Raw genomic sequence first — 25077 nt, forward strand, 5'->3', positions numbered from 1 at the left:
TAGACGAACAACAGTCTGTATGTTTTGGAAGGAGAAGCTGGAAGGTGTTTAGCCTATCAAGGAAGGAGAATATTTAATCTGCCATACAGAGGATTCGTTGGGGTAGTCTAGTGGTTAGAGCGTTCGCTTGTCATGGGTTAGATACCCATGTTTGGTATCTATTGCCGTAATGAGGCTGGAATATTGCTAAAAGCAGTGAAAAACCATACTCACTTGCGCACTTTCCAGGAAAAGGCCTGTTAGGCCTTTATGGCCTACAAGTAGTGAACAAACAGGTCCATCCTTCACTGGTATATGTCGGTGAAAGAAGACAGTAGACACTAATTTCAATACTGGTTTATTAAGGCAGCGACAGTGGATCCCACCCCTATTAGCCAGGTTGAACTAACAGAGGATATAGCAAAATATACAATCTGTTTCAGCAGTGGAGGGGTTAACAAGATGCCATTAAATACAACCATATACACATATGTACACCAAGAACATGAATTATACAACATGAATAAGGCTTCTCTTTGTAAATATCGAAAATAAACCCACAGACTGCACATGTATACATGTTTCAGGGCCATGATGCTGATGCGGAAACTGTACGGATAATATTAACCCGATCAGATACAATTTGCATTGTGGGATTAATGCGAATGCAACGAAACTATAAAGAGAATACACAGTCAAATAAAACAGACAAAACTTCATAATTATAAGAAATTACAGATCGTTTGTAGCATTCCGTATCGTGATCATTTACCTCCCTCTCCGACACAGAGAATCCGAAGATGACTCAACCCTTGCGCCGCCCCATCTATCATTAATTGCTTCATGGATTTTAGACTCGAAATTGAAATAGAAATATTGGAAGTGAAATATCATTATAAAATTTGTTATTGTCTTCTTTTCGTGCCCCTCCAAATTGGCTTGCACTCATTAAATTAAAGTACAGCGTTAATTGTAATTAGGACTCATTTGTGAATATTATCATTAAATCTCGTGAGGGACTTTAATAATTGTAAACAGCATGTGTAGGTTTCAAGCTTCTGTCCGAAAAACATCTCCATGAACGTATAATATCCGTAGTAATGCCATATATTTCCTCTTTTAGTTAAGAAACGGTTGGTTGAAAACTAAAGGCTGACAATAATTCTCACAATTTATCACCCTAAGATTACAAATTGGCATGTGTCTGAAAACAGGTTAAAAATTTGCGTTGATCCGTATTACAACAGATTATACGCATGCCTAAATATTACGCATGCGCTAATGTCACCATGGAGACAGCGGTCCTGGCCAGTCGGATACTCTGGTGAGATCCGGTTTAGGGATAGTTTCAAGCGGGGACAACCTTCCTGACCGCATCGGCATGGCAGACATAGCTCTTCCGGTTTGCTGCAGCTCTGAACAAAATGCATAGTAATGAAAATAATTTTCTAACAAATTCTATTTTGCGTTGTATATGTTTAGGGAATAAAATCATTGGACACGAAACACATAATATTTTCGTAAATACATAACATTATTTTTAATATTAAAGGCCATTGAGTCCTGATGAAGTACTATGATACGAAAAAGAAATGGTGATGAAAACAATTGTTTTAAATAATTTTTGATTACATGATCATTTAACTTCTATAACCGCCCACTATATCCATTAACTGATAAATAAATCCATGTGCAGTAAAAATATCACATACATAATTCGCCTAAGACATATATATCTAAGGATAATAAAAGTTGTTCAAATGGCTTATGTAAGTTTCTATCTTTTGAGTTATACTATTTTGTTGTTTAGAACAAAGATATGAAAGTGTGAGTTTCCTGTTTAACTACTGCGCACTGACTGCCTGATAACTGCCGCTGATACTAATTCTGAGTAAAGTTCTTTGTTGAAACTTGAAACAAAGTTTCTTTCTCTCTCAACACGTTAATTCTTGTAATTTAGAAATTTGAAAAAAAACATGGTTATCAGTAATCACATTTAAAATATAGATCATACTGCCAACCCGGCCTTCTAGTTTTGTTACTTCACACACACTAACATAATTTAACTGTGAAACGATCAGATTCCATGATTCAACGAACACCCTGTAAGGTACATGAGCACCGGACAACAACAAACACATCAACAATGAGAGACACATCCATATAAGATGGTAACGTGTCTATAAACACAACAAAAGCATACAGATGCAACAATCAGAAACACGTGTAACACGGCCATGTGATTACGAAGACAACACGTGAGGCGCGGGTGCTCCCAGGGGTGGTGTTGGCATTGGTGCTGTGCAGAAATTTGTGACTGAAGTGCTGGCCGGAACGACTGGCCGTGAGCATGCGCGTGATGATGGTTTCGGTGGCCTGTGATTGGTTGGTTCCTGGTAGGCATCAATCAACCTACCAACCAGTTCCCTGTCTGAAATATAACCAGGTAGGAACATCGGCATCAGTCCTATTTTGACCCAAGTTTTTAACTGTAACCTCGCCATCTTGAGTTAACATTCATACAACGTTTGATTATTTGGTGTTTAATTCAGCACTCAACAATATTCCAGCTGTGAGTCGGCGGTCTGGACCAGACAATCCAATGGATCAACAGCATGAGTATCGAGCTACGATCTGAGGTAGCATGGCATGTGTCAACCGAGTCAGATAACCTGATCACCCGATCCCGCTAGTCGTCTCTTACGACAAGCACGGTTTGCTGACGATCAATTGTAAGCCGGAAAATTAATTCTTCGTGGACTTTCGCCTGTAACTGATTACCGGCATGTTTACAAAAGGTAACCTCCAGGAACATCGGTCCGTTCTGAAAGCACTTACATGATATAACCAAGTAAATGGATTGTGTGCACTCGAATCTCATTCTCAACTCCGGAGGATAGTATTTGCACATACATTTTATTGTAAAAATATTACATACCCAGATATCAAAGATCTTAAAACGTGTTATGAAACTGTTGCAATAATGTGTGAGATAAATGGGCACTAATTTAAGGGCCTAAGTTTTAAGAATCTCCATACTTTGTTCTTTGAATTTAAAATGTTCCCACCATCTTACTTCATTTTCAGTACATTCAAATCCGAATACAAAACATGTCTGTACATGATCTAGCAAATCATCAAGCCATAGCTAGTACTTTAAAGCTTACAACATCCAAAGTGCTGTAGACGTAAACGTGCTCAAGGCAAACTTCAATTTCACACAAAAATAAAGCACTGCAGTGAGGAGAGTGACCTCCCTTGGTGAAACAAAATACAACACGGTTATCTTCCTTACTCACCTTCACCTGAAGATCTCTCGTAATATTTTCGGAGCGTCTCTGCGCCCAACTTCTTGCCGATGTCTCGGATCTGGCGAACGACCGTACCGGCGTTCTCGTTGTAGTGGCGGTCGTACGTAGTTCTCGACTTGATGCTGTTCAAGTACTGGTTTGCTGTTGGAACTGAGGTCACACGGGTATGTGTCACAACATATGTTAGGAGTAAACACTGATCTAGGGTATGGGTTTGTTGTGGGAATATAGGAAATACACAACATGTAAGGGTATCTCTCGATGACAAAAAAAAATAGTCCCGTCAATAAACATGACACGTAGCTTTAGTAACCTCTGTGCTGCTCCCAGTATGCGGGTTTAGTTTCAAGTCTAATTCAAAAATGTTTTAAGGGAGGGGCAAAGAGACGCGCTAACCGTATCTACATTACACTACCTTCAGATAAAGATAAATGATATGCTTGTACAGCAAAGATGGAGTGTATTTGTGCACTTTAATTCATTAGAATTAAAGGAACTAAAGTTTTGAATTCAATGTTATAAACGAAAATACTGTGTTGCCTAACTAGTGCTAGGATAACTGCCCATCTTGAGTTGCCTTTTCTTAGTAGAAAACTCGCAAAATTGTATTTCGTTCACATGAGCCCTCTCTTGTCATTCATGTCGTACTGAAATGAATAATTGACTAAAGATATATGTATCATAAACAAATAATTAACTCAAATATACTCAGTCACACAGTTGTGGATTTCTGGTTCTTCTCACAGAACAGTATCACTTAAACATTTATGTTATAGCGTCAATTGCGGGTTTTTTTGGTGTTTTTTCTAAATAGTTCATAGCTTGATCCGATTTCTAGACTGGTACGAATATTTTCATACATGATAATTCTTAATACTTCCACAAAACGGCTCTTTAAAATAGAGTACGGTTTAATATTTACTGCCGCTTCGAACGATAACTTCCCCAACACTCCCTCCCTACACGAAAAAATGTCGGGGTCATTATGTCATTTATCATGACGTAATTCTGACAGAAACAGGACTGCACTGAGGACAAATCCGACATATCCTGGTGAAAGGCGATTTGCCATCGGCTTATTGAGGCATAATCAGAGAAGTATATGACGTCACAGCTATACGCAATTCAATCACGACATTGGAGCTGAATTCTTTACGACAGCGATACGAATCGGATTACGGCAGATTGAGAAAGTGGCAATACAAAAGAGGTAATCAAGTTAATAAATGCCGCGATTTAACTGCCATTGTATAGGAGATGTTTGGATTAGGATATCGATTCATGAAAGTCAGCTAATCTGATATGACCCCAAATCGGTCTTACGGGTCTCCGTGGCAAGGGCTGGGGTAATGCGCTGAGTCAGTTTAACAGGTGAGAGAGGCAGGCTTAAATAAAGGATAAACAGGTTACGACACAATGCTGCTAATGCACTGCAGACAATCCCTCGTCCAACGAGTTAAGTTATCTTGACTTACATGGCTTATTTCATGAAGTGTTATCTTCAAGATACGGATGTAGAAACGAAGTTGATGTTTCGCTTTACCAAGGGACTGTGATTTATGACAGGGGAGGGTGGCTGAGGGGTATTGAATGTATTATTATACTGAAAATACCACCACCACAACCACACACACCCATTCCCTTGATGCTTGCAAGCTTTTACAATTACCCCTTCCTGCAATGTCCTTCTACAGTCCGTGGTCGTTCCGAAGCATGAAAGTCTTATTTATAAACACCCAGACCAAGCGATTGCCATTTTATCAAACTACCGTCCCTTGATTCCTACAAAACATGGGCTGCTTAAGACCAGTTCTATCTCGAATCTTTGCGAGTGTCCGGTAATGAGTGAATGGTAACTTACACGTTTGTAGATCCATTGACAAGTATTGGTAGGAAACACGGTACATATGGCCAATATTTAAGGTAATCTTGACACAGGGTGATGAGTGATGTTTTCGGGACATATTCACTCACGAACACTGAATATGTCCCCTTTTTTCGTGGGATTGGAGAGGGAGGGAAAGTGGACACAAGCAACCAACCCGTTTACCCTTTTGTAGCATTAAACCATTGACGAATGAACACTTTGACCACTAAGCCTCCCAAAAGCGCGATTGGGGATTTTGACAAGCTAACAATCACTTACTCCCGCCGTTGGCTGCGAGCTGCTTCTTTTTGTTACTTCCGTATCTCGTTGTTGGAACTCGGAGCTCATTCTGCGGGGCAGCGCCTTGGTAGGAGTACCGCTGTACGGAGTCTAGTGTGTATGGTATATTTTCCCGCCAATCTCCCGGAAGGTTGTATGCGCTTCGTACCTGAAAACCTGTCGGATAACAGAAAGTAGATGAGCGTGGCAAAATTCCATCAATATCGATGGACATCAAGTAGTGTTCCAAGGTATCTTATCAACGTTGGGGAACACGTGTTTTCCGCTAGATCATAGAACGGCTCAGCGACTGCGCCATCCACCACCCACCTTACATAACATTTACGAAAATACCTTTTAAAACGTCCCTGCCGTTGTATTATTTTGAGTGAGGGGGTACCAGAAATGGGCATCACACATTGAAACCACGTGGGGTATTGAACCTATCGAACATTTCAGCCACTAGGGTATACCCCTATTATTTGGAAAGAGACAGGGTTTTTATATATTGAATATTCGCTTAGCAGCGGGAGTACGTTATACCCTACCTAAGGATCGCACAGATGGATATTATTGATCTCCCTACCTTGCGGTATACCGAGGTAGTCGGTCTGGTATGTGGAGGAACAAAGTCTCTTGTGAACCTGGTTCAGCTTCTCGTTCGTCACTTCCTCTGCCCATGGCGTCACATCCGGCACTGGATTTTTGTTAGAAGGGAACCTCCAGACCATGAACGCCTTCATAGAAAGTGTGATAAATCAAATATCAAGTCCTTTAAACTGTCATAAAAACGTATATGTTATAGCACTAACAATACATTTATCAGATTTCCCATGTGCAGAATGCGTCCATTTACATACCCAGTATTACGACACTGAACAAAGGGTGTTTAATTCAGTTATAAGGTAAAGTGATGGATGAGGGGTTGACACACACCACATCCCCCAACCAAAAGAACACATACCCTACTGTCAGTGAAATATTCGTGTATATTGTCGCTTGAACACACAAACGCATGTACACACATAATGTGATGGTTAAATGGTTTCACTTCCTGCTCTGTAGGAGTCTTTATCCCTGAACAAATGGTATGTCGAGAAGCTGATTTATAAACTGTCCTTATTTAAGAAAGGAGGCTATGTTCTGTTGACAACTTGTGTCAAACTGAGAGTGAAACATTTCTTTTCTCAACTGCTAGAAAACTAGGGTAAATTCTCAGTCTATGAGCACAGGAAGAGATTTCGACCAGGGAGTAGTCTCCCTTGAAATCCTAACACATAGAATTGCGACAGGCTACGCAATACCTGGAAGTTCTACAAGAAGACTTAGTTAAAACTCGATAATGTAACACCCGGCAATTTGAAGACTGTCTACCTTTGAATGGGTTTGTTCTAGGATTCGTGTTCAGAACCCAAGCACAAACTCACATTTGAAGGGTGTGGGTTGTTTTTCCGATTCCCGGAAGCCGACCCGCTTCTAACAGGCTCTTGCTGCTGCTCTGACTTGACGCTGTACTCCATGTGGTAGGTGGTGTTGCCCACGGGGCCGCTAAGGCTGTAGGCGTTGGTGTAAGCCTGGGACGTCATGGGTCTGTGGAGACGTTAGCATTAGTTGGTGGGTGTTTGAATAAGGGACATCCACACTATCAAATGTGAAGGTGCAGTGAGTGAGTGAGTGAGTGAGTGAGTGAGTGAGTGAGTGGACGTATGTCCTTCAAAGTGTGACCGAGTCTGTCCCAAACAAACCATGTAAGAAGGGATCGAATTATGATGGCACAATTACTCAGGCCGTGGATTAGATACAGATGTTATAGATCACTATCGTCTAATTGTTTATTCATATAAACGAGACAAGGTAGCACGGTGGTTAAGGCGGGGAACGAGTGCTCGAAGATGAGCCGACCCCGTGAAGGCCCGGGATAGAATAGAACAACCCATGCTTGCCATAAAAGGCTTGCCATAAAAGGCGACTCAGCTTGTCGTAAGAGGCGACTAACGGGTGGTCAGGCTCGCTGACTTGGTTGACACATGACATCGGTTTCCAGTTGCGCAGATCGATGCTCACGTTGTCGATCACTGGATTTTCCAGACTCGATTATTTACAGACCGCCGTCATATGGCTGGAATATTGCTGAGTGCGGCTTAAAACTCAACTCACTCACTCACTCGAAGATCAGCGTTTCGAAAAAATGGATCGAAATATAGCACGGTATTGTAAGACGATGAAGGTACAAAATAGGACTGAGTATTAGCAAAAAAAACTGTATGGCAATGTACTGCGACACAGGTACCCGTATTGGGAGCTACAATATTTGACAGTGAGTGACATTAAATGTACATGCAGAGCCTATTTTCTACATATTCAAACTCAAAAAATATCTGTTCTGTTCTGAAAACAGCAATGTTTTGAGTAATTAGGGATTCCCTATTCATGTGTATATAATTACGATATAAAAATTACAATTTACAATAACGACATTTACAAGCTTGAAAAGCTACACTTTTTTGAAGTGCAGTCTAGTTTTTGTTCATATTTGTATGCAACATGTATGTTTGTGTCTTTAAAACAATTCTCTGTTCCGGTACCTGTGATGTCCATACTCTATTGTCTCGCACTTTTCATGTTAAGTTGCCATTAATTTTATAAAATAGAGTGTAAATTCAAAATCATTTCACGACTTAAACGTTTTGCTCAGTGACCTTGACACTGGAACATACGACAATCGCGAGATTATCACTTGATACCGTATAGTTTGAATGCCGCCGTTTATGAGCGTATCATTTAGTACCTTAGTGTTATCTGAACGCCGGATCTTGTGTATTATTAGCACGTTATAGGGGTCTGAAGCCGATAATCGGTTGTCGTTCTGTAATTAACGCCTTCACATCCCGTACGTGACCTTGTTTTCACGATAAGGTGAGAATACTTTCACATACTTCTAAGTTTACGTTGGGTCGTTCTGTTCTACTTATCACTATGGTAACTAACAGTATTCTGGCATCGGTTCCTGCAGTGCGCAAACACTGATGATCAACGTTAAGGCATATTTGGAGAATTGGGATCTGGAATATTTCCGAAAAAAATCTGTCAGACTGAGGAAAAATATGCATTTTTTGTTTGTTTGTTTGTTTGTTTGTTTGTTAATGTTTATGTATGCATCAATTGTCACATGAAGAGATTCTCAAAACTGTCAGTATGGTAATTATCCATAAAATAATCGGATATAATTGATGTTATTTTTCAGTATTATTTCATAACTTTATATTGATTAAGAAAAATTGATTTCTCCATTTCCTACATCCTCGCCCCAAACCCTTCCGCAATACATACCTGTAGTTAATCATTCTCATTATGTTACGTTTTGACGTTCACATCCTCCGTCACCAATATTGAATGTTTAGATTAAAAACATCGTTGCCTCAATTAGATCATGTGCTAAGATTATCGTTCTTTGGACCTGCGTTTCGACAGCATCCACATGTATTCTATCATGAAATATTCATTCGAAAAAGCAATGAAGCGAGGGGCATATAATACCGTCTACCTTATCAGCATGTTGAAGCCATTTCAACATTCAGAGGAACCAGTTGTTTATTTCAGACGGAGCGTGAGTACGGTTACCAATGAGAGTTATGAGTCAATAGAGGTTATTGAACTGCTCGAGGGGCTATGATTTTTACATAGATCAATAGCTGATCTGATGACAGGCCAGACACGGATCGATACAGAGATCGATATATACAACTGCATTGACACGTTCTGCTCAACCACGGCACACACCACAACATGGCCTCACGAAGAGTCGGCAAGTAATATGGCTGTGTCAAAAGCTCCTTGCAGTTTTTGTTTGAAGTGGTCCCTGTACAATAATGGTTACAATGCAATTCATGTCAGTTTCCCAAGCAAATATCACACGGCGTATAGCGTAGCAATAAACACATTCATACTGACGAATTGTAACAATTTATCAAAATTCACAACATATTGTCTATACAGCCCCTAAACAATAGAGGTGGTACAACTACATGCACATATGTGTTGACGGTTTAGAATTTTTCTTTCTTTTCTTTTTCATTGTTTTATGAACAGTTTCATCGTAAAAAACAGCAAAACCCAATATTGAGGTGAGTGGAAAAGGACAATACTAGTACAAACAAATAAAGTATTAGATAGTACTGAAGACAAAAACCGCCTCTGTAAGTCGTATTACTGCCCATACCGCCCAGCCAACGGTAAGTTGTCAGTGCATTCAGCACCATACGCTGAGGTCGTTGCACAATGCACAACAGCATACCAGGGGCCCTGAGAGGGTTTTATGTTAGAGTAACTACTCCTGACAAGGGTTTATGAGCCAGTAGCGGGGGAACGGCTATATGTCAAGTGCGTCCAAGCAATAAACTCCAAATTATATCTTTCATAATCCAATTACTTGAAGTAGCTATGGACAATGAAAGTACATCGTGGAAATACCATCTCAAGTTCGTTCGTTCGTTCGGTTAGGTGCTTTTAAGGTCGCCTTCGCCGGTTGGCATGTCGGGGACCCGTCTTTGTAGATGATTGGCGAGAGAGAGGTCGTTGAACGTTTGTTTGTAATACAATCATTTCGTCATTTCATTGAAGAGTGTCATATAAATAAAAAGGTTGGTGAAAACTGAACTGTATTTAATACTCCTAATGAACATGTTTCAAAACTCCTAAGGAATACTCCTATAATACTTCAATACGCCTAAGGTACATGCATGCTACAATCCAAATGTGAACTTTCTTTGGCGACCTTATGACGTGAATGTAAACAAACCATCTGAAAAATATTTATATTGGTATAAAACGTAACTGGTTTTTTGTATTATTGTAAACCAAAAGTCACTGTGTTCTGTAATCTGATTGGTTGAAAACACGATCAAATGGGATTTGGTTCCCGGAAATTGCAAGACTATTCGCTGCGTATTGACACGTAGAAACATTGCAAATAATTGTTTTGTTGCGTCATCCACAGTGTATTCCCAGGCTTAAAATACTCAATAACACCCTGAAATTGGCCAACACATGATGTTTATCTCCTAAGAAACACACCTCAGACGATGTACTATAGGACCTTTAGCTTTATGAGTACCGTAAACAAACATATTGATTTAATGCTGACAATTTGAATACTGATTGTGACAAAAATTCCGATTTGTAAAGTTCACATTAATCATTTAGTTCAGTGTTATCTGTTAAGAGTTGGCTTCCATTTGTTCGTTGCCAATCACACATAAACACCAGTTAACCTTTGGCTTCCAGTGCTTGACCTGCATCGTATTCTTACTCGTACATATATATGTTCTCTGACTCATTTCATTCATTCACCCGATGAAGGAGTAATGATATACTCCGAAATGTTGTGTTCCTCATAATAAATAAGTTGATATCCAAAAAACTCTCCTCCTTTAGTGCATCACCCCTAAGTGCCATTCAAAGACCGTTCAGGTCAAAACCGGAAATGACAAACTGTAAAGCACATGCCCACACGCACAAATGCACGTTCAGTATTTACTTTAGATAACACGGCAATTAAAGCCATCAATAGTTTATGTTCACATTTATCGTTTTATTCAAAACCGGTAATAACAAACTAGCAATGTACATACACAGATATTTATCTTCAATAGCCTAACACAGGTCGATTATATACTTCATAATATATATATGTTTGGGTCCACTTGGGATTAAGTAAACAAACGATATACCGTTGCCAAGATCTGCGGCACAACATGCACGTTTAACAAACTATACTGAATTAGCAGGATTATAGTAAACGTAGCGAAAAATCAAAACTCAGAAACAAAAGCTAAATCGATTAAGTCCTTCCTCTGTTTGTCGTCACTTCAGAAAAGGTGGTCTAGTTCGATTCCACACTAACGTAATATTTTCACTGCTAATACTGATAATATATAACGCAATCGTTTTCTTCATATAGCTGGTGTGTATATTATCTTCTATTGCCCTGTGTATATTAAAAATATTAACGTTTGTGTCGCCCTACGGATTTAAAATGATGTATCTTAATAGATCGACGCGAATATTGTATCTATAGGGGACAGGTGAGTTACTCACCTGAGTGCTCGGACCTCCGGGTCCCTTCGTTTGATGTACTCCCGCTTGTAGGTAGTTTTGTAAGGACTTAGTATGTCCCCCATACCTTCGGGTCCCCCTGTATGGAAAAAGTGAGCATTTATTCAACAATGCATGTTTCAGCGTTCATTGATAATTTTGTTTTTAAAGAAAGAAACAAAATCATTTCATACCAAACAGTTTTCATTCTGCAACAGTCTGTCTCTAGTCGCATGTGTTTGATTTCCACCGAAAAAAATACTGAAAACATCAAAGTCGAGACAAAACTGTGTCCAAACCTTTTATTTATTTATTTATTTATTTATTTATTTATTTATTTATTTATTTATTTATTTATTTATTTATTTATTTATTTATTTATTTATTTATTTATTTATTTATTTATTTATTTATTTATTTATTTATTTATTTATTTGGTTAAACGGAATTTTAATGTATTTGAAAGGGACAGTCTGTATCGTTCCCGAAACAAACTAGAATGTCGGCTCAAACTAAATCTAAAAAATGGCATTCGACATTGGGTAGCATACGGAACAAATACCAATGTATATGTAACTATTTACATTTTTATAAAATTCATTACTTTGTGATTTTCAAAGTTTCTTATTACTCAAAGACGAATAATGCTTCTTTTAATTAAGAATATAACTTGTATATGTTTTTATGCATCATTTTATGTGTACCTAAAGCAGGCATTGCTGTTTTGGGTCGGCGAACTTGTGACCTCTTCACCTCTTCTCCAAGTTTGATAGAAGTGATCAGCTCTAAACACCTGGCTTTATCGGCGACAGGTGCCCGGTCGTAATAGTGTTCCAAGTGCTTGACAAACGCTGGTGACAGGGTCTCTTCTCCCAACTGAAACGGTATTTCAAAACATGTATTTTGAAACAAAACACACGCTTGACACAAATGTCTATCTAACCATGTGTAACTTACCCGAGTGTCGATGTTTACAAGTCCCGTGTAGGGACTTTGTAATCGAGACATAACGTCGGTCGCCATTTTACCCAACAGCTAAATCCTATTAAGCAGTAAGTGTGCTACTGCTATTTCCCTACAACTAGTTATATTCTGTACACGGCGTCGGGTGGCTATTGTTTTGCACAGCGGGTAAAATATTGATTTTGGTGATATCGAATTACTTTACTAGCCATAACTGATAAGATAGCTGATTAACATTTCATAAACGAAATGTGTGGATCAGCTCAGCATTTTCAGCAATCTTCAGTTATCACTCAGTTAAGCAATAGACACACATGGCATCATGACATTTTAATAATTGGGTCAATATTTCACACATCTCCCCTAAAGTATTGCAGGAAATAAATAGTCCGTTAGATATATTGAATTGACAATGAATTAACTTTTCTTTTGTTTTTTTTCCGGGGTTTTATTTTTGTTGTTGTTGTTTGGTTGGTTTGGTTTGGTTGTTGTTGTTTGTTTGTTTATTGTTTGTTTGTTGTTTTGTTTTTGTTTTGTATTTATTTTTGGTTTGTTTGTTTGTTGTGGTTTTTTTTTGTTTTTTGGGGGGTGGGGTGGGGTGGGGTGGAATTCTTTTGTTATTGTATTTGTAATTCAAACTCTATTAGCTCTATTAACTCAATTAAATGAATTGAGCTGAAATTCCTTTGTCTCTTTTTTGATAAAATAGCAGTTGATTGCCATAACCATACGTGTAATCGTGAGAGAAAAGGTACTGGCTCTGTATCCACTAAAACACCTACCCAACCCCAAATCAGCCCAAACCAAAAACAACACCCAACCCCCCATAACTGCTATGACCGTATTGTGAAAGGTGTATTTTATCAACACCTATGTACTTGCTTGGTATAAGCAACGCATATGCTAATTGCACAAATTATTATCATTTATACATTCTGCTGAGAGAAGACAACAAACACATAAATATTCCATTATCTCACTGGAAGTCATTTGTTGGCTTTGCACGTAATTGGCTGAACGACTTCAGAATGAGATGAACAAAAAGCAACGTTTAATCAAAGTGTTTCCAGTCAGTCGCTTCTCATGCAATATTTACACACACGAATATAATCAGATCACACTCTCACGGAAATATCATCAAAGATTGATAGTCGTAAAGCAAATAGCACGCATGTTTCACGCAATTGATCGCAGATTGGCTTGAGCGAGAGCCAATCTGTGACGTCACAATCGTGTTGTCACAGGACGCTTTCTTGTCGTTAGGGGGCGGAGCATCTGGTCGCGATCGGTGACAAAAAGTAAACACTTGTGATATTTGGTGACAGTTTCATTTCCTCTCGTCCACGTTAAGCCACCTACATGGACGGTAGATATAATATAAAATACAGCAATAACTTACGATGTGTAACTAGCTTAGATATCCACTAACTTTCATCACGATATGTTGATTTATATTATATAACCGCAGGATCACAGTGAATGTACAATGGGTATATATCGGCTGTGACAGATGTTTGTATGAAACTACAGGTATGTGCGTGTTTCTAAGCGTGGTACTGGGATACACAAAAGTAGCTCTCTTCATTTATACTATGAAACTTTCAATACACAGACTATCATTTACAACTTGTATACTTACCAAGATAACAACGAATCTAGAGATGAACGCTGTCAGTATAAATACATAAATGCACGCAGTGAGACCAGTAACTGTGTGGCCGTGCATTCATTATAAACCTTTCTACTATTAATGTGTCCATTATACTTTATTTACAATATTTTATCTATGTGTCGATGTATGATTATTAGCACTGCCTCACTATTTCAAACATTAACTGGTGGGGTAGTTTAGTGGTTAAATCGTTCGTTCGTCACGCCGAAGACACGAGTTTGATGCCTCACACGGGTACAGTGTGTTCACGCCATTTTTTGTGTCCCCCGCTGTGGTATTGCTGGAATACTGATAAAAGTGGCGTAAAACTAAACTCAGCCTCTCAAACTGTTGTAAATAATTCGTCTACATGGCGCTTAAAACAGCTATAGTTAAAACATGTTTCATGGGATCACACTCTTTGAATTGGCAGTTGATGCTGTGAACTCTTCATAATATAAAACGACAACACGTGTGGGCTTTTCAAATCTCCGCGTAAAGGGCAAAACAATTGAAGAACCCCTGATACCAAGAAACGTAATACTTTTGCGTCTGCATTTTTTATTTAAAATTATTCAATCTGAAACACATGTGATTAGAACTACATTACCAGAATCATATCAGTCATACCAGACACTATAAAGTCAAACAGGCCCTCAAACACCCCCTCACCTCATTGTAGATGTATTGAAGCTGAGCTGACGTCATGTTGTCGGCGTTTGTCTGTCCGACCGTCGTCCGTCAGGGCCCGTGTTATACAATCCCGTTATATTAAGCAATGTTCCACCAGTGATGTTTAAGATATGTAGGCAGGTTGATATTTGTACTATTTGAAACTACGTGTGTTGATACTCTACCAGGCAACAAGATGGAGCGCAGATTAAATACCGTAGTTAACCCACTGCACGTTAATACTAAAGACATCAATCGATATAGGAATGTAATGTCAACCATGAAACTATTACAGGAAATTGTTGAAAAAATATTGAAATAGAAACGGTAAATATTTGTATCACGATCCCAAGAGAAATACATTTGGCAAAAATGTGTGTATTCATTTTCTAAGGAAAATTATAGAAATATTATATTTTAAATGGAAATATATCTAGTAAGTGGTCCTCAGCCAGCTGAACGTTGCATATATCGTTATTAGCCCACCCTGGTTAAAGTATTCGATCCTCACACTGTAGGTCTGCGTTCGATTCCCCATGTTGATGTCTGACGTTCCTCTACGTGATTATCCTTAAGTACAACTAGGGATAATCTACAACCTGTATATAGTCTCCCTGGTACAACTGATCTGAGCTGCGTAGAACCTCATTCACACTGTCGTTATATTCTTGCACGTGTAGCAACAACTGCCGTAACCAACACTAACAGCAAGGCACCCCACACACAATGAATATGCCTGAATATAAATGTCGCGAACCTTAAGTCACGAACACTTGACAAACCCGGGTAATATAAATCTGCATAAGCAGAAAAAGACCCTTCATCTCGTGATTGTCTTGCTCCCGCAAACACCGGATACAAATAACGTCGCACTTAAGGCCCCAGGACCCCAAGAGACTAGTTTGTCCAAACACTAAAAAACGATGTCAATCAATGATTAATCAGGCGTTAACAACTAAATATTATGAATATTTCCATTTCCATAAATCGTAATTCAATTGAACACTTGCTGTTTCTAGATTCGTTGATCAACTACGGTATACTTCGTCATTTGATTTATCGACTGTAATCTCAATCTTTGCGGTGTGTTATTGTTTATTATTGACGCATACGATATCGATCGAAAAGCATATCCCAGCAGTGCTGTTTTCCTATCGACTAATCATGCCGATGAAAGGCACCGAGTAAAGGGCAGAGAGAAACATATTTGTCTCGAAGCCCGAGTAGAGCAAACCGTCTGGATACTTTCTTCATACGGTTGATCACGCGTCAGAACTGGTAAAAAAAGCGATCTTTCAATCAAGCCTTTTATAACATTACCGCCTTTAAATCAGACCACTACCAACATACCGCCTTTCAGTCAAACCACTGGCAACATCCCACTTTTCAGTCAAACCACTGGCAACATACCGCCTTTCAGTCAAACCACTGGCAACATACCGCCTTTCAGTCCAACCACTGGCAACATACCGGCTTTAAATCAGACCACTGGGAACACGCCGACTTTCAGTCAAACCACTGTCAACAAAATGTCTTTCAATCAAAGTACTCTCAACGTACTGCCTTTCAGTCAAACCAGTGGAAACATGCTGCCTTCCAAACAAACCACTGAGAACATACCGCTTTTCAGTCAAACCATTGGGAACATACCGCCTTTCAGTCAAGCCACTGGTAACATACCACCTTTCAGTCAAACCACTGTCAACAAAATGTCTTCCAGTCAAAGTACCGTCAACGTACTGCCTTTCAGTCAAACCACTGGTAACATACTTCTTTTCAGTCAAACCACTGGGAACATACCGCCTTTCAGTCAAACCATTGGGAACATACCGCTTTTCAGTCAAACCACTGGTAACGTACCGCCTTTCAGTCAAACCACTGGTAACATACTTCTTTAAAGTCAAACCACTGGGAACATACCGCCTTTCAGTCAAACCACTGGTAACGTACTGCGTTTCAGTCAAACCACTGGTAACATACTTCTTTCCAGTCAAACCACTGGCAACATACTACCTTTCAGTCAAACTACTGGTAACGTACTGCCTTTCAGTCAAACCACTGGGAACATACTTCTTTAAAGTCAAACCACTGGGAACATACCACCTTTCAGTCAAACCACTGGTAACATACTTCTTTCCAGTCAAACCACTGGTAACATACTTCTTTCCAGTCAAACCACTGGGAACATACTTCTTTCCAGTCAAACCACTGGGAACATACCACTGTGGAACAAACCAGTGATGAATCCATAGCCAGTCGCCGACATTATATACTGCTCAACATTTGACAGAGTTACTGCGAGAGTTCATATTATTGTAGGGGCCCAAGTGGCCAATTCATCTGAGAATTTATTTCGCAGATGTAGGTGCAGTATCATGTGTGTCCGAAAGGTATGGTCGTGGGTTCGAATCTTATTCGACAAGGTTATGTTTCTGTTTGTCACACCCTGCATCGATGTAGCTATACGTAAGTGAAATCATGTTTAACGCGACAAACTCCACCTCTCTAGTAATTCGAGGATGGTACAGACAAACCATGCAGCGACTAAGAGCATGACCATCGATCCGATACAATGATGGGTAACCAAGTCACCGAGTCAAACAACCGAAAAGAATGGCTTCGGATGATACTGAAGGGCAGTATATATTCAAATCGGACAACTTTAAATGAGCTGCAAATCGGATAACTTTAATTAAGCTTCAGTACTGCTGGTACGACATTAAACAACACTCTCTCAACGAACATTTACTAAAAACCTCAACCATCTCTCGACCACTCAGTCTCACTCACTCACTCAGGCAGATATGTGAAAATGACGAGGCCAAAGTCGACTCATATCATAACCCTCCTGTTTCCCTATATCATTATGTATGGTATGTACCATGGTAGCATATTTACACGGCACCATTCAACGTTGACGTTAATAGCATATAAATTAGCGAGAGTAAACATGTGTGATATAGTTCATTATCACATACCTTTCGGCCCCAGAGCACTGGTATAGCGCTGACAAGTCAATTATCAACAGTGGCATAATCGGAAACCAGAACATAATCGCTCCTGTTTCTCCAACTTTAATTGAAAAATACCCTGTACCGCATGTACTGTTCGGAACTAACGCCTGCCGTGCAGTGCTAGTCCAATAAGTTACTATGTATCAGTTTATTGTGGATATTCAACGGTTCATTGTCAGAGGAACCAAACACTGACTTTCCGTTTCCTGGTCAAACCTCTCCTTTAGGTCTGTCCACCCAAAGGCGTATATTGAACGCACCCTTTGGTCCGCCTTACCAGTGAGAGTTCCAAAAGGTGTTAGAAGCATGTGATTAAAATTAATTTATTACAAATGTTATTATAAATTTATTATCAATGTTTCGTTTGTCCGCACATCTGCTGATTAGGACGTTTTAATTGATAATAGCACCATTCGGACAAATGAGGTTTCACTATACTGTACATAGGGCGACAAATCTAATCACAAATGATTTTACACCACGGAACTCTACTTGTTAACCCCAACTTGGCATGCGCATATGCATTGATATTTGCAACTATGTAAGCAGTGTGAATATCAATAGCGTATGCACCCATTGTGTATCTTTCTCTCTCTCTACATTAAAATATTGATGTATCCAGTCTCACATAGAACGATCACAAACAACACGTCTTTGTCAGTTCACAGCACATCCACGCTGTCATCTTGTACAATGTTACAAGAATTGCTGAATGGTAATAATACAGCTGGCACGATCAATGCTGTTACCAAGGTGGCCAGATTTGAAAAAAAAAGCAATTTAGTAAACAGTATTGCTAGAAGCTTTACTATAAAAGATGTAAGGAATGCTGAATTTCGACATGTAGAAATGCGTCCCTTAATCCTACTAGACACTTCGTGGTCGTGGTTCCTATCCCAGATTGACATGACTAAGGTTGTAGGTTTGTCAGCATCATTCCTATGCTTCCGGGCTTCATGAGCGTAGTGGACGGCTGGTGCCGTAGCATTTCCTTCCCACTCTAAGTTTACATACCATAACAGAAAATGTATAAAGGTGACATTATTTACTTAAAGAAGTATTTTTAGCATTTTTAGTCTGATTCATGGACCCGGAACCCTCATCTTTTCTCTTTTTCCATGCCTTTAATGTACTCCTATAGAACAAAATCTCAATCGGGTTCCTTTTCAATTCAATTGGGATACTTTCTTTCAATCAGAAATACGTAGAAAGAATGATCGTTAGTGTACACTGTTTGCACCACATATGTAACCTGAAAACCCCGACACTTGACGGATATTCATGTCCAAGAAATAATAAGCTAACAGGAAGTGATAGTTAAAAGAAACTGTACGTGAGTGAGTCAGTGCTAGCCGTGGTGCAGTGAAGGTTGCCTGTAGCAGACGCCATGTCGCTACTACGACGATACATGACATTGTTAAAAACGACCTTCAAGAAGTGAATCTATAGGTTAACGATCGGGAGTCATGATAACTGAGTATAGCGTGTATCTCTCTGAACGTCCTTTTTTAGGAGCTAGTCCAGTCCTTCACCTCAAAAGACTTTGAGGTTTCAGAAGGACTCACTGTCAGAAAGGTTTGACGGATAACAAAGGGTTACAACACATAGAAGACAAATTTCCATTCCATAACAGACAGTCCTTTGGATCGGTCTGGTACATTTAGTTGTTGTCATTTGTCACTGTGTGCTTTACACACACTGACACCGCTGTCTTGGAGTGAGTGCATTTGATTTACGCCTACCGCCTCCGTGGTGTAGACGTTAGAGCGTCCGAAGGTTGCTGGTTCGATCCCCGGACGCGCATACCAAAAAAACCCCAACCCCCCCCCCCCCCCCTTTATAATATGGTACTTGTTGGTCCCTGTCTGGCATGAATGGGAACAACAAGGACTGGTCGTCACGAAGTCAGTATAATGTGTCTGAGTGGGGTATTCATGGTATCTCAGTGAACTAGCACTACAAAACCAGTTTTAGTCAGGGCTAGTACAAGCAGACACACACACGCACACACACGCACGCACGAGCGCGCGCATGTACGTCGTGATATGAGCGAAATGTTCTTAGGCAGGGCTTACATTACGTCCTTTTTTGAACGTATGCGCTATGCATTGCGTTTTTGCTCTTACACTATATGCGTTAATGTGCGTTTTGAACATGCGTTATAAGTAAAGATGGCGGCCATAGCTGTGATGAGTATGGTGTTGGAGGAAGAGGAGGAATTCGAAGAAGAGGAGGAATTAATCACAACAACAGCAGTTTTGTGTGAATAGTATTATATGGTATATTACTTAATATTTATGAAAGTCATATACAAACAGATTATGCATTCTGGAGTGATAAACCATCCAATTACGAGGATTGCATGTTACATTCGCCTGTTTCGTTCAAGAAATTACAAAAACAACTCACCGGAAGTACTCACATGTTGGCAAAATACCTTGTTAAAATGTCGTCATCAAGGGAATTCCCTTTGCGTTTCAATCTGCGTTGCGTCAAAAACACAGCAAGACCTATTTTCAACGCAACGCAGCGCAGCGCAACGCATCCAAAAAAACGGACGTAGTGTAAGGTATAAATGATAAAACTACTGACTTGCGTACTTTACGCACGACGCAACGCAAGAAAAAGCGGACGTAATGTAAGCCCTGCCTTACGTACGATGTCAATCCTGATTTCACCTCGTCTATTATAACAATATTCCAGCAGTTAAGCACTGGGCACCCGAAACTGGCATCGCGCATTGAACCCATGTTGTCAATCAAACCATCACCAGCGAATTCGTTAAAAATGGGTTACTCGCCTTGGTGACATTGCAGGAAGCTGGAACATATTTCTTGGCAAATGTTTCAGGTGATCGGGCGCAGCGCCAGACGTGGAACTGGTAATGGAACAATATTCTCTTTCTTAATGTCTGGCATTGTCGCTTTGCTGTAACAAAGTTATCCTTATTCTCTAACAATAAACAATCGAGTCTTCAACATCGACCCGGGGCTGATACCGGAAATATTGTCCCATTGAATGAGTTAACAAGTGGCAGTATACGGTTTCGCCTTGAAAAGTCGTCAAGATATGAAACAGTCATACAGGAATTAACTACATAAGCAACTCAAATAGATTCCAATAGATATTCCAGACACTCTTTGGTAATAGATTAATCCGGGATTATGGGTTCCGCGACCTAGGTCGTTGCGTGGCAGTGCCACGGACAGCGTGGGCGTCTTGTTTTGACTAAACTGACCTACAAAAGAAAGTTCACACCTTTTGTTAGTCAGTTTAGATACAGTTACATATGCATGTTCGTTTGAGCGCCAAACTCGGCCATATTTCGGCTACATGACGACGGTGTATACATAACCAATACTGGACCAGACAATGCAATGATTGGTGCAATAAGCATTGATCCAGGCACCTGGGATACAGTGACCTGCATCAAACAAGTCAGCCAGCATGATCACCCGATCCCGTTATCCCGACCACCTGATCCCGTTATCCCGACCACCCGATCCCGTTATCCCGACCACCTGATCCCGTTATCCCGACCACCCGATCCCGTTATCCCGACCACCCTATCCCGTTATCGCTTGTGATGACAAGTATTGATTCCTTAAAACCAGTTCTCGCGTCAACAATTGCGTAGCCGTGATGATGTGTTTTAGACTGTTACACTCTACCCGACATTCGAACATTCCCTGTCAACACTAAGTGACCGTAGCCCTAGTCTCGTGACTTGCACATTATTCAACACAGACTTGCGACTGCCGTAGGGTGAGTACGGGGATGCATCGTGTTGACAAACCTGTGACAGACTGCACGAGCTGTCAAAGTCGCGCTACTCCTTATTGTACTCATTCACTGGCTGGTTTTAGTAATTTATGAATAATTTGAACAGCACGCTGTTGAATTTGGTTTCCTGTTAGTTTGCTTTATTCGAACATGAAAAGTGACGAAGCTACTTGAAACTTCTACATTGATAATACACTGAGTTTATCTCACTCACTCACACATTCACTCAGTGATGGCAGTGTATCTGTTCTTACTGTCTCCCGTATAGTGTTCAACCTTACACACAACCAAACCCATAACTTTTCTCGTGCCAGCACCGATCTTTGTGCACAAGGCATACAGTAACCAAAACAGATGGAAACACCACACGCTTAGTTTTGAATCAGTACCGCTGCCGCCCATACTCCACAGGGAAATGGCCTCCATGGTCGACATATACCATATAAATAATGTATTGTAGGGTACCTTGAAGTATATTTTCACTTATTACATGGCGCATCAACTAATTGCACGGGCGTGCCAGGAGTATAGGATTTCGAATCAACGATCGGTGGGTCATTGTATTGCCAAGGGCGTAAGTCTGTAGCTTGCACTGCAGCTTCAAAGATAACTGTCCCTATCGGAGCAACATCCATGAATTGAAGCACATGTATATAAAATTACTTCACAGACAAAGTTCAGTTGATGGTACGTTCGCCGCTTTCATATACATATACAACTGCAAACAAGCACTAAGTTCGACTTAGAAGAAGTTAGAGTGAGTTGGGTTTTACGCCGCTTTTAGCAATATTCCAGCAATATCGCGGCGTGGAACACCAGAAATGGGCTTCACACATACTGCCCATGCAGGGAATCGAACCCGGGCCTTCGGAATGACGAGCAAACACTTTAACCACTAGGCTACCCCGCAGCCCAAGAAACAGTTAGAACTGACTTATATAAAGTCAAGAAAGTCTGTGTCGAGGATAGTGCATTATCATGCCAGGGAACACCAAACATAGGCACAGTGTACCCATATGACTAGCCTGTAAAGTGTGCTGTCATCGACCATTGTTCAGCGAATTCGGCACTGTCACTCAAAGCCGTTAGTACTCTATTTCGTAATATGACGAGATTCCTTACTAAACCCCTCCTAACTTATTAGGTGATTCGTGTTGTCTCTGTTGATATCATTTCTCTATAATTTGTTAGGAAATGCAATTTATCAAAGGTGCTGTTAAATCCACATCCATAAAATGAAATAGCACACATGTATACGCGTGTTCTGGGGTTAGGAAATCGAGTCACATCCTGTTTTCAAACGACATTCGCCATGTTGGTGAACCAGCGCCAGAAACATTGGGACAAATCAAGGATCAAGCATTGGTTGCTGCACCCCGGGTGTGAACGGGTCTAATGGCTTAACTGAAGTGATAAGCTGTCTATGCATGTGCATACCCATATAATGATCGTGACATATATGAACATACGATTTTATATCGTAATTACAAAATGTAAGTGATTATTACTGTAGGTCTGTAGATTCCTCGGAATGCATACTGCATTGAAAACGGAGGCCAGAATGGAGGAAATGTGTGAAGCGGCCATACACTACCCCAATCACATGATGACATAGGAACCAAGGATTCATTCAAACATTACTCAGTTCCGAAAATAAAGTCATATCGACTAATCTTTAATGTGTTTCCAATTCATGAACTTGATGAATTGTAAAATATGTTTAGACTGTAAATATACAAAAGACATTTAAGCATGTAAGCAGAACATGACTAAAGTGTGAAATTGCTTAGAATGTACGATTTTAGACTCTAAAGACCTTTAGCTGCTGAACATAATCCTTAACATGTTTAGATCCTAAACGCGTCAAAGCAAAACTGCGTTTTCTTGTGTGTCTAGGGTCTAAAGCAATCATTTACAGCGTATGTATCTAGCAAAGTTATTCAGATTTGAAAAGGGAAAATTAAACTGGTACCCTAAACATCCCTGTTGACTACCGAGTTGTTTGGTGATATATGAATATCTGAATTCTGGCCTATTCCAACGCTTGTTTGTCACAGAGGCCGCCACTGGTTTACGGCCACAGCCCAACACAGGGTTTATTTCAAGTATTGAACCTCAATGGATATAAAACATCCAGACCTTGATTTATTTCTTATGCGACGCCACTTGTGGATCACCATGCATGATTCTAAATGGAATGAAAATTGAACTCATGTTTAACTGCTAAGCGTTTTATAAGCCCGTTTGGGATTGGGACCCTTAGTTACCACATGGCCCATTTTACAAGAGGCATTTAACATATAGTATTCCACATAGCGTGTAACGACTAGGTCTTACACAAATACAGAGATAACACCGTAACATCCATCGACCGAAGAAAGGCACTTTTATACATGGCTCGACATACATGAGTGAGTATTGGGATCGATGAGGAATCGCGTAGCTTGGATACGACGGGAATACAGTCAACTATGTCACTGAATACTACAGTCAAATATTTGTCAGTCCACGCTGTATCAATAATCTAGTGGAATAGAATAAGAAAAGCTCATAACTACAGCTCGCATGAGAAACTGATTTTGTGACCGATACGATATAAGAAATGACATTTCCCTTTATCTTTTTATGGGGTTCCGGCGCGAAGATGTATGCATAAATATTGCTCATGATGAAATAAAAACGGAATATAATAGAATTTAAATTTGTAAATAGGTAAGTACACTCTTTGAGCAGAAAACGCTTTTTACATGGGAAAAAACTTTCTTAAAAACCCAAATTATGCCACTCGTGAGAAGATTTACCTCCCGAAACTAAACGTATGTACTTAAGATCCACCATTAGAACGAATCGCCCTTTCATACACAGCGTGTAAGGAGACTATTGACACAAAAGTACAATCAACAATCTAAAAATGTTTCTAAACACACCTACCTTTGCCTGTTCCGTTCTGTTAATGAACAGACACTACTTGGACGAAGATGCGTCTATGACGTCACAATTGCGGAACGTCCCGCCCTGCCATTGGTCGCGTGACTCGGCGCTCTGTTGGGGGTCTTCCGGATACTAAACGTTGTCATGGCAGTCGCGCAGCTTTGACTCGGAGCAAATAGAGCTAACTAACCTTTGTCTACATTGTTAATTATTGATTGTCAGATCGTGTAAGGGTGTATTGTCAGGCTCGGAAATCGTTGCATTGTCCACAGGTTTTGTCTCTTTAAGAAAGGAAATCGAAAGACCACACCAAGGTTAGCTAGCACCCGCGGGGAAGCTTGCTGCTGGACAAATGGTCAATAACTCCAAAATATTATTGTATCGAGGGTCGATGCCATGGGAAGGGTTGTAGGTATTAGGCTGCATAAAAATAATTAAATGTTTCTCTGACACATTTTTTCAAAAGTGACGAGGGCGGTAGGACTTTGTTTTTCAGTTTTTGATAGAAAGGAGGGAAGAGCACATGTTTATGTT

At 40.0% G+C, this 25077-nt stretch overlaps 1 protein-coding gene across 4 annotated transcripts; it reads right to left on the reverse strand.

Annotated features, from left to right (window-relative positions):
• Positions 1–320: 320 nt before the first annotated feature.
• Positions 321–24600, reverse strand: LOC137274494 (testis-expressed protein 26-like). 4 transcript variants are annotated; one of them, XM_067807708.1, is made up of 8 exons: positions 12487–12593; positions 12234–12405; positions 11533–11629; positions 6864–7026; positions 6023–6173; positions 5437–5613; positions 3279–3440; positions 321–2410 (listed from the first exon to the last, which is right to left on the reverse strand). In XM_067807708.1, the coding sequence occupies exons 1-8, from the start codon at positions 12550–12552 to the stop codon at positions 2223–2225; spliced, it is 1176 nt and encodes a 391-aa protein (XP_067663809.1). In that variant the 5' UTR covers positions 12553–12593; the 3' UTR covers positions 321–2222. The 4 variants fall into 4 exon arrangements, with proteins under 4 accessions (XP_067663809.1, XP_067663811.1, XP_067663812.1 ...); XM_067807710.1 differs by having other exon boundaries at positions 322–1394; positions 12487–12616; XM_067807711.1 differs by lacking the exon at positions 12487–12593 and adding an exon at positions 24544–24600 and having other exon boundaries at positions 325–2410.
• Between the last annotated feature and the right edge of the window lie 477 nt (positions 24601–25077).

The sequence above is a fragment of the Haliotis asinina genome, chromosome 2, assembly GCF_037392515.1.
Source record: "Haliotis asinina isolate JCU_RB_2024 chromosome 2, JCU_Hal_asi_v2, whole genome shotgun sequence".
NCBI lineage: Eukaryota > Metazoa > Mollusca > Gastropoda > Lepetellida > Haliotidae > Haliotis > Haliotis asinina.

Excerpts from the sequence above, each read along its gene's own strand:
- LOC137274494 (XM_067807708.1), bottom strand. The coding sequence starts at position 12,552 with ATGGCGACCGACGTTATGTCTCGATTACAAAGTCCCTACACGGGACTT. Across the intron at positions 11,630-12,233 it reads AACAGCAATGCCTGCTTTAG|GGGGACCCGAAGGTATGGGG; the intron begins GTACACATAAAA and ends TTTTCCATACAG. Across the intron at positions 3,441-5,436 it reads GCTCGCAGCCAACGGCGGGA|TTCCAACAGCAAACCAGTAC; the intron begins GTAAGTGATTGT and ends GTGTGACCTCAG.